This window comes from Choloepus didactylus, chromosome 10 (genome assembly GCF_015220235.1).
Source record: "Choloepus didactylus isolate mChoDid1 chromosome 10, mChoDid1.pri, whole genome shotgun sequence".
Classification (NCBI taxonomy): Eukaryota; Metazoa; Chordata; class Mammalia; order Pilosa; family Megalonychidae; genus Choloepus; species Choloepus didactylus.
Genome location: NC_051316.1, coordinates 84,779,474 through 84,793,926, shown reverse-complemented (window position 1 = coordinate 84,793,926; position 14,453 = coordinate 84,779,474). Strand labels below are relative to the sequence as shown.

General features: G+C 43.3%; 2 protein-coding genes across 7 annotated transcripts in view; one reads left to right on the top strand and one right to left on the bottom strand.

The window, feature by feature from the left end:
- Positions 1-9,734: 9,734 nt before the first annotated feature.
- On the top strand, positions 9,735-13,515 carry FAM166B (family with sequence similarity 166 member B). Its single transcript, XM_037851200.1, is given in 7 exon segments — positions 9,735-11,585; positions 11,933-12,002; positions 12,004-12,175; positions 12,265-12,482; positions 12,688-12,742; positions 12,820-13,017; positions 13,278-13,515. Coding segments are annotated over 7 exon segments (993 nt in total). The 5' UTR covers positions 9,735-11,394; the 3' UTR covers positions 13,367-13,515.
- Positions 13,456-14,453, bottom strand: part of RUSC2 (RUN and SH3 domain containing 2) — a 54,034-nt gene continuing 53,036 nt past the window's right edge. For 4 of the 6 annotated variants that reach the window (XM_037851194.1, XM_037851198.1, XM_037851196.1 and 1 more), the window contains 2 exons: positions 14,256-14,393; positions 13,972-14,173 (listed from right to left, as the gene is read on the bottom strand). In XM_037851194.1, coding sequence (XP_037707122.1) covers positions 13,972-14,173; positions 14,256-14,393 — 340 coding nt within the window. Of the gene's footprint in view, positions 14,174-14,251; positions 14,394-14,453 lie in introns of those variants that run through there. The other 2 variants (XM_037851197.1, XM_037851199.1) reach the window with 2 other exon arrangements.

Genomic DNA, 14,453 nt, shown 5'->3' with positions numbered 1-14,453 from the left:
TGCAGTTCACCAGTTTTAGGTATTTCCTTCTAGCTATACCAATACACTAAAAACTAAAAATGGATATCTATATAATGCATAAGAATAACCTCCAGAATGACCTCTCGACTCTGTTTGAAATCTCTCAGCCATTGAAAGTTTATTTTGTTTCATTTTTCTTCCCCCTATTGGTCCAAGAAGGCTTTCTTGATCCCAGGATGCCAGGGCCAAGCTCATCCCTGCAAATCATGTTCCACATTGCCAGGGAGATTTACACCCTGGGAGTCATGTGACTCTTAGGCACAATTATAAGTAGGCTTAGCCTCTCCTTTGCAGTAGCAAACTTCATAAGGGCAAGCCCCAAGATCGAGTGCTCAGCTTTCTAAATTGGTAGTCCTCAATACTTGTGAGAATATCAGTAATTCCCCAGGTGGGAAAGTTTAATATTTCCATATTTTCCCCCAGTCCCTCAAGGGGGCTTTGCAAATACATTTTTATTCTCTGGGATGTATCAGGGCTTCACACTAACCTGTACATACCAAGCAGATTTCACTCCCTGTTCAAAGTTCCATGTAATTACGGTGTTTGAATCAACTGACCATATAAGTTAAATTATATAGTGTGTTACAAAAAATATAGATTTTACACCTAATAAACGTCTCTTCCTTTGGTCTCACACAGAGACTGATTTACCTTAGTCCGAACCAAGTCTATTTTGTTCATATTGCCACTTGAAGTCTGATCTCTTTTTCATGTTCTTTAACATTTGGGGTAATGGTATGGGGTAATGCTGACATTCATGGATACCAGACTCTGGCTCTGAGTCTTAGGTGTCACACAGATACCCAAAGTTCCAGGGACTGACCGGGTTATACACAAAGAGCCCAGCATCTCAGTATTTAGAAATAGCCACCACAACTCAGGAATAGATGTAACTGCTGTAAGAGCTTACAGTCTAGGAACTTTTACAATAAGGCTTTCCCTGATAACCTGTGCTCTCAGATTCAATAATCCGAGTTTGCACATTATGGTTAGTCCGTATTATGAGGCATTGATGTTTGTCTTTTCATTTCTGATTTATTTCACTCAACATCCTGTCCTCAATGTCCTTCATCTAGTTGCCTACCTCACAACTTCATTCCTTCTTGTAGCAGCTCAGTATTCCATTGTCTCTGTACTCCACAGTTCGCCATTCCATTCATCAGTTGATGTATGCTTAAGCCACCTCCATCTACTGTGAATCATGAACAGTACCACCAGAAAACCCACTGTGCAAATGTCCATCTGTGCTCCTCTTTTCAGTTCTTCCAAGTATATACTCAATAACAGGGTTGCAGGACCAAATGGCAACCCCATTCTTAGCTTCCACCACACTGCCTTCCACATGGGCTGCACCATTTTACTTCCCCACCAACAGTGATTAGGTACATACCTTTCTCCACATTTTCTCCAGCACTTGCATCCCTCTGTTTATTTTTAAACAGTTTTATTCACACACCATACATTCCTTCCTAAGTGAACAATCAAAGGTCCCTAATCTAATCACATAGTTATGCATTCACCACCACTATCTATATAGGGACATTTCCATTTCTTCTACAGAGAAAGAGGTAGAGGAGAAAAAAGAAAAAAGAAAAAAAAGAAAGAAAAAATGACAACTAAAAAAGCAACAAAATAAAAAATAAAATTAAAATAAAATACAATAAAAAGGTCAGACACCAACACCAACACCAAGAATCCCATACCTCTCCCTTATATCCCTCTCTTATAGACATTTAGCTTTGGTATATTGCCTTTGTTACAATTAATGGAAGCATATTACAAGGTTACTCTTAACTATAGACTCTAGTTTGCATTGATTGTATTTTTTGCCCAATACTATCCCATTTTCAACACCTCACGAAGTTGACATTCGTTTGTTCTCCCTCATATAAAAACATTGTTATATTTGTACATTTAATCACAATCATTGACCACTCTAAGTTTCACTAAGTTATACCATCCCAGTATTTATCTTCTATCTTTCCTTCTGGTGTCCTACATGCTCCTAACCTTCCTCTTTAAACTGTACTCATAGTCATCTTTGTTCAGTGTACTTACAATATTGTGCTACTATTACCCAGTGTTGTGCCATCCATTTCTGGATCTATACAATCAATACTATAGAACATTCTGTACTCCTTCAGCATCAAATGTGTGATCTTTACCCTCTTTCTATCTCCTGGTGTCTTAATTTTTAAACTTTTCTCCAAATCTCTCTCTCCTGTCTTTTCCTGTCTGTAGCACTCACTTTAGTATTTATTTTAGAGGAGGTCTCCTGTTCATGAACTCTCTCAGTGTCTGTTTATCTGTAAACATTTTAAAGTCTCCCTCATTTTTGAAGGATAGTTTTGCTGGATATAGGATTCTTGGTTGGCAGTTTTTCTCTTTTAGTGTCTTGAATATATCATACCACTGCCTTCTCAACTCCATGGTTTCCACTGAGACATCTGCATTTTGTCTTATGAGCTTCCCTTGTATGCAATGGATTGCTTTTCTCTTGCTGCTTTAAGAGTTCTCTTTGTCTTTGACATTTGACAATCTGATTAGTAAGTGTCTTAGTGTAGGTCTATTTGGATCTATTCTGTTTGGGGTATTCCATGCTTCTTGGACCTGTAATTTTATGTCTTTCATAAGAGTTGGGAAATTTTCATTGATTATTTCCTCTATTATTCTTTCTGCCCCCTTTCCCTTCTCTTCTCCTTCTGGGACACCTATAACATGTATATTCATGCACTTCACGTTGTCCTTCAGTTCCCTGAGCCCCTGCTCATATTTTTCCACATCTGTTCTTTTGTGTGTATGATTTCAGACGTCCTGTCCTCTAGTTCAGAAATCCTTTCTTCTGTGTCTCCAAGTCTGCTGTTGTTATGTCTTCATTGTGTTTTTCATCTCTTCTGTTGTGCCTTTCATTCCCATAAGTTCTGCCATTTGTTTTTTCAAGCTTACAATTCTTCCTTATAATCACCCAGTGTCTTATTTATATCCTTCATCTCTTTTGTCATATGTCTTTCAGCTCATTGATTTCATTTAGAAGATTTGTTTGAACATTTTTAATTAGTTGTTTCACCTTTGAATCTCAGTTGAGGTGCTGGTTTGTTCCTTTGACTGGCCAAATCTTTGTATTTCCTGATGTGGCTCATGATTTTTTGCTGTCTAGGCATCTGATTTTCTTGATTCGCTTATTCTGGAGGTTGTTTTCTCTCTTTTGCCTTGGGCTTTCTTGTTGGTTTTTTTGATCTCTTTATTTCTTTGTTTCTCTCACTGGCCAGTTGTCGGATTGGCTCTGCCCCCCAAATCAGGCACCCACTGTGTCCTGCCATAGGGATGGGAGGTAGGCAGTTGTCACCCCAGCAAGTTTACTGTGAGTGGTAATATAGATCTGCTGGCTTCCTGTGGTGCTCTGTTTCCCTTGCACATTCTGGACTGTCCAGCAGATGGCACTGTGCACTAACTTAATCATCCTCAGAGGCTGCTTTGCCTCCGAGCACAGGCTGTTTGACCTGGCAGGACTGACACTGGGATTCCCATGCCCTCACTTTGCCGGCCACAGTCTGGCTCAATATGGGGCTACACCTGTGGCAAAATACTCCCTCAGCTGACCCAGTACTTCAGCCATCCCCAAGGCATGGAAATGGCTGCTGGCTGTTGCTTCCCTGCTAGCTGCTGAAGGGTTTTCAGACCCAGGGATGGAAATGCAGTCTCTGTCCACGTTTTCTCAGCTTCTTTGTCTCTCACTGACCTGGGCCTTGAAATGTCCTCCTCTGTTCCCCAGGTCTTCAAACAGTGGGGGTGTGTCTCACTGCTGTGAGAAATTTTTAAATCTGTGTCCCTGATGGGAGGGTTCTCATCTGCTGATTCTGTGCCTTTCCCACACTGAGAACGAGTGAGGGGGAGGGGAGAGGACCAGCTGGTCTGGGACGGAAGATTCCTACCTGATGTTTCTTCTCTTTCTTTAATTAGGCATCTGCAGGACCTTTCTCCAGTCTGTATCCTCCTCCAGAGTTTCAAACAATTCAGAATTGTCCTTTTTTTTCCACTGAATCTCTGGAGAGGAGTTTTCAGTAGCTGTTTATATTCCCATGTTGATGATGTCACCCCTTTATTGTATATTGGAAGCAGATAACTTGTTTTCTTGATTTCACAGGTCCATAGACAGAGTAGACTTATGCCCCAGGACAGCCCATACTCATAACCTATTTTTGATGAGACATTGTACTTAACATTGTTACTGAAATTACTTAAGGCTTTTGGGATGTTGTGATGGAATGAATGTATTCTATATGTAGAAAGAACATGTCTTTTTGGGGTCCAGAGGGCAGAGTGGGGTGCTTTGGAGCTGTGTACCCCAGAAAAACATGTTCTTGAACTTAATCCATTCTTGTGAGTGTGAATCCTTGGTAAGTGGGACCTTTTGATGAGGTTACTTCTGTTAAGGTGTGGCCCAACTGAATAAGGATGGTCTTTTTTTTTTTTTTGTATCTTTGATTTATTGAGATATAGTCACATACCATACAATCCGTCCAAAGTTTACAATTAATGGCTTTCAGTATATTCACAGAGTTGTGCATTTATCACCACAATCAATTTTCAAACATTTTCATTACTCCAGAAAGAAAAACCCTATACCCCTTAGCAGTCACCTCTGAATCCCTCTATCCTTCTCTAGCCCTATATAACCACTAATCTATTTTTTTCAGAGGAAACACTTTTTTCCATCTCTATAAATTTATTTATATTTACATTTTATATAAATGGAGTCAAACAATGTGTATTACTTTCTGTCTGGTTTCCTTTCCTTTACAGAATGTTTTTGTTTTGTAATTGATGGAAGAATATTCATATATTACTCTTCACTATAGTCCATAGTTTGCTTTAGATTGTGTTTTTTTTTACCCACAAACTACCCTCTTATTAACAACTTGTAATAATATCATACATTTGTTCTAATTTATGGAAGAACATTCTTATTTTTGTACTATTCACCACACTCATCATCCACAAGAGGGTTCACTGTGTTATACAGTCCATGTTTCACCCTCTGGCTTTTCTTCTGGTGCCATACATGACCCTAAACTTCCCCTTTCAACTACAATCACACCCACATATCATTGTTGTTAATTACACTCACTGTATTGTGCTGTCATCACCTCTATCCATTTCCAAACATTTGCAATCAACCTTATTACAAATTCTGCACAAATTAAGCATCAGCTCCCCATTCTCTGCCCTCATTCTACCTTCTGGTGACCTATGTTCTCAATATTAACTCCATGAGTTTGCTTGTTATATTTAGTTTATATTAGTGAGGTCAAACAATATTTTGTGTGTGTGTCTAATGTCTAACTTATTTCACTCAACATAATGTCATGAATGTTCATCCGTGTTATCACGTGTGTCAATACTTCCTTTTTCCTTATAGCTGTAAAATATTACATTGAATGTATATACCACATTTTGTTTATCCATCATTGGTTGATGGACACTTGGGTTGTTTCCATCTTTTGGGAATCGTGAATAATGGTACTTTGAACATCGGTGTCCAAATGTCTGTTCGCATCCCAATCAGGATGGGTCTTACTCCTATTACTGGGGTCCTTTATAAGCAGAATAAATTCAGACAGACAGAGAGAAAGCCATGGGAAGCAAGAAGCTGAAGGTCAGAAGAACCTGGAAGAGAAGGGAGAGGCCAGGACAGGCTGCCATGTCCATTGCTATGTGACAGAGGAGCCAAGGACCAAGGGTCACTGGCAGCCAGTCCCAGAATGCCAGACTTTGGGAAGAAAGCATCACCTTGATGATGTCTTGATTTGGACTTTCTCCTAGCCTCAAAACCGTGAGCTAATAAATTCCCATTGTTTAAGTTAACCCATTGCATGGTATTTGCTTGAGCAGCCAAGGAAACTAAAACTCCAGGGCTGCTCTCAGAGTGGCCGCTCTCCTCTAGGCTGCCTCCCTGTCTAGCCTCAGTTCACCTTTGTTTTTGTTTTTGAGGGGAAAGTGTGTTCTTCAAGACCCTTTCCTTTTGTGAGACCAGCAATGTCTCAATGACCTATACAATATGTAATGGATTTGCTTTAGATAATCCTCTGAACACCTATTCTGCCATAAATGCTGGAAATGGAAGTCCTCTAAGATATTTATCTAACTGATAATCCTGGCTAATAAGAAAGCTATTTATGTTTGAGTGTATTTTTCATGTAATAAACCATCTTTTAATACTCTTTAGTTCTCATTGTTTTTCAGCACTTTTCAGGTTTTGTAGTTAAGCAGAAAATACATTTTTTCCCTCCTTTCCAACATTATAGCTCTTATTTCTTATTTTTGTTTCATTGCACTGTCTAGACGATTGTGATGGTTGCGTTCATGTGTCAACTTGGCCAGGTGATGGTGTCCAGGTGTCTGGTCAAGTAAGCACTGGCCTAACCGTTAACTTCAAGGGCATTTGTGGCTGGTTAATAAACCAGAAGGCTGGTTTATTAAATCATCAGTCAATTGAGTGCACCTGCGACTGATTACATCAATGAAGGGCATGTTTTCCACAATGAGAGAATTCATTCAGCTTGATTTAATCCAATCAGTTGAAGACTTTTAAGGGAGAAAGAGAGAGGACCTTCACTTCTTCTTCAGCTAGTCAGCATCTCCTGAGGAATTCATTGAACACCTTCATCAGAGTTGCCAATTCACTGCCTGCCTTATGGAATTTGGACTCTTGCATCCCCACAGTTGTGTGAGACACTTCTATAAAATCTTATATTTACAGTTATGTCTTGTTGGTTCTGTTTCCCTAGAGGACCCTAACTAATACAACCATCTAGAATAATGTTTGGTAATAGAGTGATAGTGACCAGTCTTGTCTTTTGTAAGATTTCCTAAATTGGAGGACTATCAGCTCTACATGCCAGCATCCATCTCATGCCCATGGCAAACATAGTTAATTAGTCTTACTCCTTTTTCCTGCTAAGCCATGATCCTGTTTCTGAAACTGCACAGTAACACTCCCATAAGTGACTACAATCAAATGGAGTTGGTACAACAAATGTCATCTCTTTGTCAGTCCTTGCTCTGGCACTTCTCCTTGGATGTAGTTTGATATTGGCTGTTTATTTCAAATATTCTTTATTATGTTTCTATTCCTGGTTTACCAAACATTCTTTTTTTTTAAAAAAAAATCACAGATGGATATTTAATTTTATAAATTTTTTTTCCAGTATCTGTCAGGCTGATCAAATGGTTTTAATTTCTTTTGTTTTATTCACATTAATTATGTTAATGGATTTTTCTATCTGAATCACTGTTGCAGCCCTGGAATTAATCCTATTAGTCTTAATGTGTATTATTCTTTTACCATATTGCTGCATTTCTTTGGTCCATACTATGTGCCAGATACCTGTGCTTGATGTTGGGGTATGCTCATGAACAGATAGACATATTTGACCTTATAGTCAATTAAGGGTTGATAAAGAGTAGAACCCTTGCCAGCACTCGCCTCATCTTGAACATTTGGCAGGACTCACTCAAGACATGCTGCCTTGCAGAGCCTCGGAAGAGCTCAAAGAGAGGGCTGTGGCTCACAGTGCTATCTGCCATGTATTGGAGGAAAGAGGGCACTGAGAACAAGAATCCTGTTATTTTCTATCTCTTGATGTTTTATTTAGGATTTTTCACCTTTATAATTTGTGTGAGATTTGCTAGGTCTTGAATTAAGTTGTACTAATTTCATCAACTAATAGTAATGTGGTCTTTTGGTAGAGGACATCTATTTGACCACATTTTCAATTCTTTCTGTGGTTGTTATTTATTCAGGTGTTCTATATCATTTTGGGTTGATTTTGATTTATATCTTCCTAGGCAATATTAATCTCATGGGCATTTTTTTTTTTATCATCATTTTATTGAGATATATTCACATACCACGCAGTCATACAAAACAAATCGTACTTTCGATTGTTTACAGTACCATTACATAGTTGTACATTCATCACCTAAATTAATCCCTGACACCTTCATTAGCACACACACACAAAAATAACAAGAATAATAATTAGAGTGAAAAAGAGCAATTGAAGTAAAAAAGAACACTGGGTACCTTTGTCTGTTTGTTTCCTTCCCCTATTTTTCTACTCATCCATCCATAAACTAGACAAAGTGGAGTGTGGTCCTTATGGCTTTCCCAATCCCATTGTCACCCCTCATAAGCTACATTTTTATACATCTGTCTTCGAGATTCATGGGTTCTGGGTTGTAGTTTGATAGTTTCAGGTATCCACCACCAGCTACCCCAATTCTTTAGAACCTAAAAAAAGGGTTGTCTAAAGTGTGCGTAAGAGTGCCCACCAGAGTGACCTCTCGGCTCGTTTTGGAATCTCTCTGCCACTGAAGCTTATTTCATTTCCTTTCACATCCCCCTTTTGGTCAAGAAGATGTTCTCCGTCCCACGATGCCGGGTCTACATTCCTCTCACGGGCATTTTTTTAAAACTTTTTTCCATTTTATGGTCTCATGAGCTGAGGAATTTTTTCAAAGGTCCCATGACTGTCTCTTTTTACTTATTTTTATAAAGGGGATTTACACTTTTTGACTTACAGTCAAGTGATTGACCTGGGATCTGTATGAAGTTTTACAGCAATTCCTGATCAGATGAAAGACCAGAAGTTTGTAGACGGCTACTTTGGAAACCCAGCTGGCCGTGTGGACAGGCAGGGTACTCTTGTGGCATTTCTAACTGGACCTTCATCTTAATGTAGATGGGTGTCATCTCCAGGTAAACATTTCTCTCCGCCACCAGATCTATGGGTTTCCGTGATGACTGCCCCCTGGAAGGAGGCACAGAGGCAGTGTGGTCGTGTAGGAGCCCTTTCTTCCTTTTCCAGGTTAGAACACCCTTCCAATATTCAGGGATTTAGAATAAAAACATTTTTTACACAGATGGAAACAATAATAGTAACAGGCTGTTCCCACCAAGAGAAGTGGGCTGTTTCTTCACAAATCATAAACAAGATTAATCCCTACCTGAATTCAATTTGTATTCATACCCTGATTCTAATAGCCATGGTCTTCTCTGCAGAATTTGTTCTAGTCCGTAGGTTGTTATCTAACCCACTTAACTTCACTGACTCTTCCCCTCAAACCCCCCAACCTCTGAAACTGCCATCAACTCTTTTCCATCTCCCATTCCCACCAAATTCCAACCAAACGTAAGCTAGAATTGGCCCAATTGCTCTTTATGCATCATCTCGTCTGTTTTATCCTATCTTACGAGGTAGTAACATGAGTTTCCCCATCTAACAGTTGAGAAAACTGAGGCTCGATGAGATAAATTTGGCCAAGGTTCCTATCTCTAGTGAAGCTAGGATTTGAGCCAATTTTTTTTTTTTTTTTTTTTTTAGTTTTCTTAGTTATGATGCCTTTGGCTCTAAATAAAAGACAACTTAATGTTGCCTTAATAATAATGAAATTTATTATTTCACATACAAATAGTTAATTCAGGCAGCATGGAACAGGCCTTTCTACTCTATCACCCATCCTTGATGTATTCAGGCTTTGTCCCCAGTTTAGCTTTCCACATGGTTTCAAGATGCGTGCTGAAGTTTCACCATCACATCCACAGAACTTCTAGAGGCAGGAAGAAGAGATCATTTCTTCTTGTGCATCTCTCTGTCTCTAACTTGCTGTGTCTTTTTTTTTTGTTGTTATTAGAGGAGTTGTAAGTTTACAGAAAAATCATGTGTAAAACAGAGAGTTCCCAAAACCACCCTTTAACACCTTGTGCATGTTTTTAAGATCCCATGGCAAGAGGAATAGGACCACTATGATGGGCTTAGACTACTGTAACTAAGACTCATGCCTGGGCCTGGCTCCATTCTTCCCTGGAGTTCATGGCTGCTTGGTACAACACTAGAGTTGTTAGGAAGGAGGGAGATGGGGTTGGAGAATAGGTGTGAGGTGTGCAACCAGCTGTGTCTGGGCCCAGAAGTCCAGGTTGTTAATCTTGGCACACTACTGCTATATCCAGCTTTTCTGAGTCTCACTCCTTAGCTCCCACCCACATGCTAGCACATTCCCTTAACTGTGGGCCGAGTCTCCTACAACGCTAACTCTAAATGACACATATGAAGGCCATTCTTAGCAGAACAGTGAGGACTATGAAAGGTATTCCTGGGGGCCCAGCACTCTTATGCAGTTCTCCTAAGATGTCAGTGGGGTGCTTGTTCAGACCAGGTACCAGCGATCTGGGGGTGGGGAGAAAAGCAGAGGCAGGGGAAGCTTTCCCTGTGCCTGCTCTGTCTGCTGGAAAGGTGGGCCAGTCTGCCCGAGTCAGCCCCAGATCTGAGTTCCACAATCTGACATCTCTTCTTCCTAGTCTGTGCTTTCTCTTCTCTTAGGATCTGAACAGTTTTCTTAACAAATTGTAACCTGCTCCCGTCCTAATCTTTAACCCCACATTACCCTTCTGTCTTCTCCCCTGAACACCCACAGCAAGAATACCTGGACCACTGAATTTATAACCATTCACTGATTGCCTATATGTCAATACTACACAATAGGGAAAGGAATTAAGTTTCAGTAGGTGTGTGCTAGGTGCTGGAGTAAGTTCTTTCATGTACATTATCTTTATCCTTACAGTAACTTGGTAGGTTGGGAATTTAGGTGCAGAGAAGTTACATTGCCTGCTCAGAGAGGTTAAGGTCCACTCAAGGCCACAAGGAGCCTGTGATTGCCTGATCTCACGCCTGTGCTCTTTCCCCTCACCACCATTCTGGCTTCTTCATCTTTACAAAACACATCTGCATACATTATTTAATTTGAATGTCACAACTGTAGCAGAGGGAATAGTAGTATCTGCACTTATAAATGCAGACAATGGGATTCAGAGATACGAAGTGACTTGTCTAAAGTCACATGGAACTTGGCTTTTGTAACTCCTACATAGCACACGTTCTACTACAGGGTAGAGTGTGCTGGCAGAGCATGACGTATGTGTCCAATGAATGATTCAGATTATAGTGGATGTTCAAGAAGTAATTCTTATAAAGTTAATGTTACCCTCTAGAGGTCTCAGATTCCTTTTTTCCCTGTCACCTGTCCTCTATCTTCTCCCTCTGGGCTTTGGTAAGTCCTCTCAGAGCCCCCTCTTCCCCGATTCAACAGAGACTAATGAATCTACATCTGCAGGGACTTAAAAGGGGGGGATAGTCTTCTGAGACAGAGTTGATGGACCTACCAGTTTCTGCTCTCCCACCCCACTCCTTAGGGTTTCCTAAGATCCTGGAGTGGGGAGTCTGTGCTCCTCAGCCTTTGGGGAGTGCATTTGTCCTGGAGTGGACAGACTAGTGAGCCTTTCTCTCCAGTTCTGCCTTGGCCCTGGCAGTTGTCATGCCGGTGCCCCACCCCTCCTGTCTCCTCCTGCAGCCTTGCCGCCTCCCTCTAGCCTGGACACAGCACACACAACACACACAGCACACAGCCTCCCTCAAAGGGAAACAAAAGGAACTGCCTGTTCCCATGGCCATGGCTAGCACCTTTGTACCAGGACTGAGCACTCAGAACCCTCGTTATATCCCAGGGTAAGACTTTTACCCAGAGCACTCACCTGCTTGCTTCTGGGGATAGGGATATAGAGATATAGGAGTTGAGCTGCCTAGACCTTGGGGGTTTGGGAGAACCAGGGCTGGGTTATCTGTGAGTCAGATGAAAAAGGAAAAGCAAGGGAGTAGTGGTAGCCGGGCCTGCCACAAATCTTTATGTTGTCTTCTCCATGGTAACGGGGGAACAGCAGAGAGGAAGGGAGGCCCAGGAAGAGAACTTAGAAATTCCTGTCCACATACCCACACTTCTGAATCCAGGCAAGATCAGGGTTTCAAAGGTCTCTCCTGTCTGGGGATGGCAAGGCACTGGGGGTTCTGGGGGTGAGTGAGTGAGTCCTGTGCTACATGTATACTGGACACTGCCCACTACTGCGGTTCAGCATGGGCCAGACCTATTGGGCAGGTGACAGGTCAGCTGCTCCGAGGTCCTCCTGGCCTAGCCTGGCCCCCTGCCCATCGCACACTTCTGCCTCCCATTCGGCTTCCAAGATCTCCTGAGATTCCCAAGAGAAGCCTACCTCTCAGGCGTGGGCATGAAAGGCTCAGCAGCATGATCCCGAGGTACACAGGTATGTACACAGGTATGAACAGGTGCCCCCATCCCAGACCAAGTGTCCCAAATACTAACAAGAGTCTTCCATGCCCTCTGCCCACCCAGGTTTTGTACCCCAGGCACAGTTCATCTTTGCCAAGAGCTGCAGCCAAGTCTGGGCCGAGGCTCTCAATGATTTTACTCACTGTTATGGAGGGTAAAGGAGTCAAGAGCTGCCAGAGGAGGCCATGGGAGAAAAAGACATGGAGAAAGACCAAGAGACTAAGCCAGAGCTAGAGCTAGAGGTGGAGAAGGAGCCAGAGCTGGAGCAGGAGGTGAAACAAGTGAGACAAAGAAGGCTGGTTGGACAGTGGTTGGGGTGGGGAGACATACTTTGTGTGTCCGAGCCTGGGAGTGGTCATAAGTAGTGTGGCTGTGGGTACAGGGGATATGGGCTTGACTACCTGCTAAACCTCCCCAGGAGCTTGTGGGAGATAGCACAGGTGCTGGGTTTGATAGCCCTACTTTTCTTCCATCGATTCCCCTCAGAAGGCTTCCCCCTATTCCATGGATGACAGAGATCCTCAGAAGTTTTTCATGTCAGGTGAGAGGAGGGGAGGCCCTTGAGTCAATATCCCCATCTCCCCAAGATATTGTGACTCAGTATCTCCATCTCTCCAGGCTTCACTGGCTATGTACCCCATGCCAGCTTCCTGTTTGGCTCCAGCTTTCCTGTGCTTACCAACCAGGCACTGCAAGAATTTGGGCAGAAGTACTCAGGCAGTAGGAGCCAGAAGGATCCTAAACGTCTACCCCCACTTCCCAGGACCTACCCTCAGAAACTGGGCCTTTTACCTAACTATGGGGGCTACGTGCCAGGTAAGGAGAGCCCCAGAGGGAGGCTTTGGGGACTGGGATGTTTGTGTGTATGTGTGTGTCGGGGGAGGGGTGTGTGTGTGAGTGGGGGTGGTTTGAGGGTTGGAACCAATAGATATGGGAGGAACCTCAGATTATGTGATTCATGTTCATCATCAGGCAGAAAAGGAAACAGGTGGCTCAGGATGGGGAGTTAGGACCAGATTTTGAAGGGCAGCTTAGAGAGTCTAGGCTACCCATGACAGACTCTCTTTGCCACACAGGGTATAAGTTCCAGTTTGGCCACACTTATGGGCATCTCACCCATGATGCTCTGGGCCTCAGCACCCTCCAGAAGCAGCTCCTGGCTTAGGTACCTGGACTTCAAATTCTCCCTTTCCTTTTCATCCTATCCTAACCAACCTTTTGGAAGGAAGAGAGGTAAGGGATACAAAGAGAAACTAGTTTGGAGGCCAAGCACCTTTTTTATTAATAGGTGTAATAAATAAATAAATAAATACATAATCAGAAGCCTGGGCTCTTCCTCCCTCTTCTGATAACCACGGCACTGGCCACAGCCTATTTACAGCTGGGGGGCTTAGGGATCTGCCCCAATACTGTTCCCCATCCTCCTCACCGCCTGGCCTAGGAACCCTGCAGATGGGCCTTCCAGGCTACCTCCCTCCATAGGGACTTGCTTACACCAAGGAAAGGTGGGCCCAGAAGGGCTGGGGAAATCCTGGCAGCCCAGTGCTGCATCCCTTCCCTCCTTTCCCAGGTGGAGGTCTGGACGAGGTCACTGGGACAGTTACAGGGGAGCAATTAATACTGAGCCCAAGGAGCAGTGCCAGCATGGGGATCTGTGGCCCCTAACTCTCAGTCTACTCTCTGTAGCCAAGCCAGCTGGATTCAGGAGGGGCTCAGGCTCTGAGTCTGGGGGTTTTGAGGGCCCCTGAGGCCACCAGCATGCACAGGGACTCAGTTTTGGCTGCTTCCAGGGACTGGACTTGGAGTTGGGGTCAAGGTCACGTAGGCCAGAGGCACCAGGCCAGTGTCAGGGCCACGGCTGCAGCGCAGCCAGTCTCCTCTGGCTGGCCCCAGCACTCGCAGGATATCTCCCTTGTGGAAGCTCAGCTGTCCAGGGCCTGTGGCAAGATGGTGGCAGAGTGCCTGTACCTCGCTGGGGAAACAACAAATGGAGGTCAGAGAAATGTCCCCTAAAGCCAAACCCAGCCCCCCAATCCTTCCACACCAGGGCTCACCATGGAGGCTTGGAGGGCAGGGCTGGAGAGTGTGGTTCCTGAGGGCTCTCCTTGAGCTCTGGCTCCCGGCGGGTACCCATTGTCTGAGCCACTAGTTGGAACATGGACTTGTCCAGGCTCAGCCAGTCCGAGGGCAGCCTAGGGAACAGCAGTGAGGGCTCTGGTTCTGTCCTGCCCCAGCCTAGCTCAGGGTCCCTG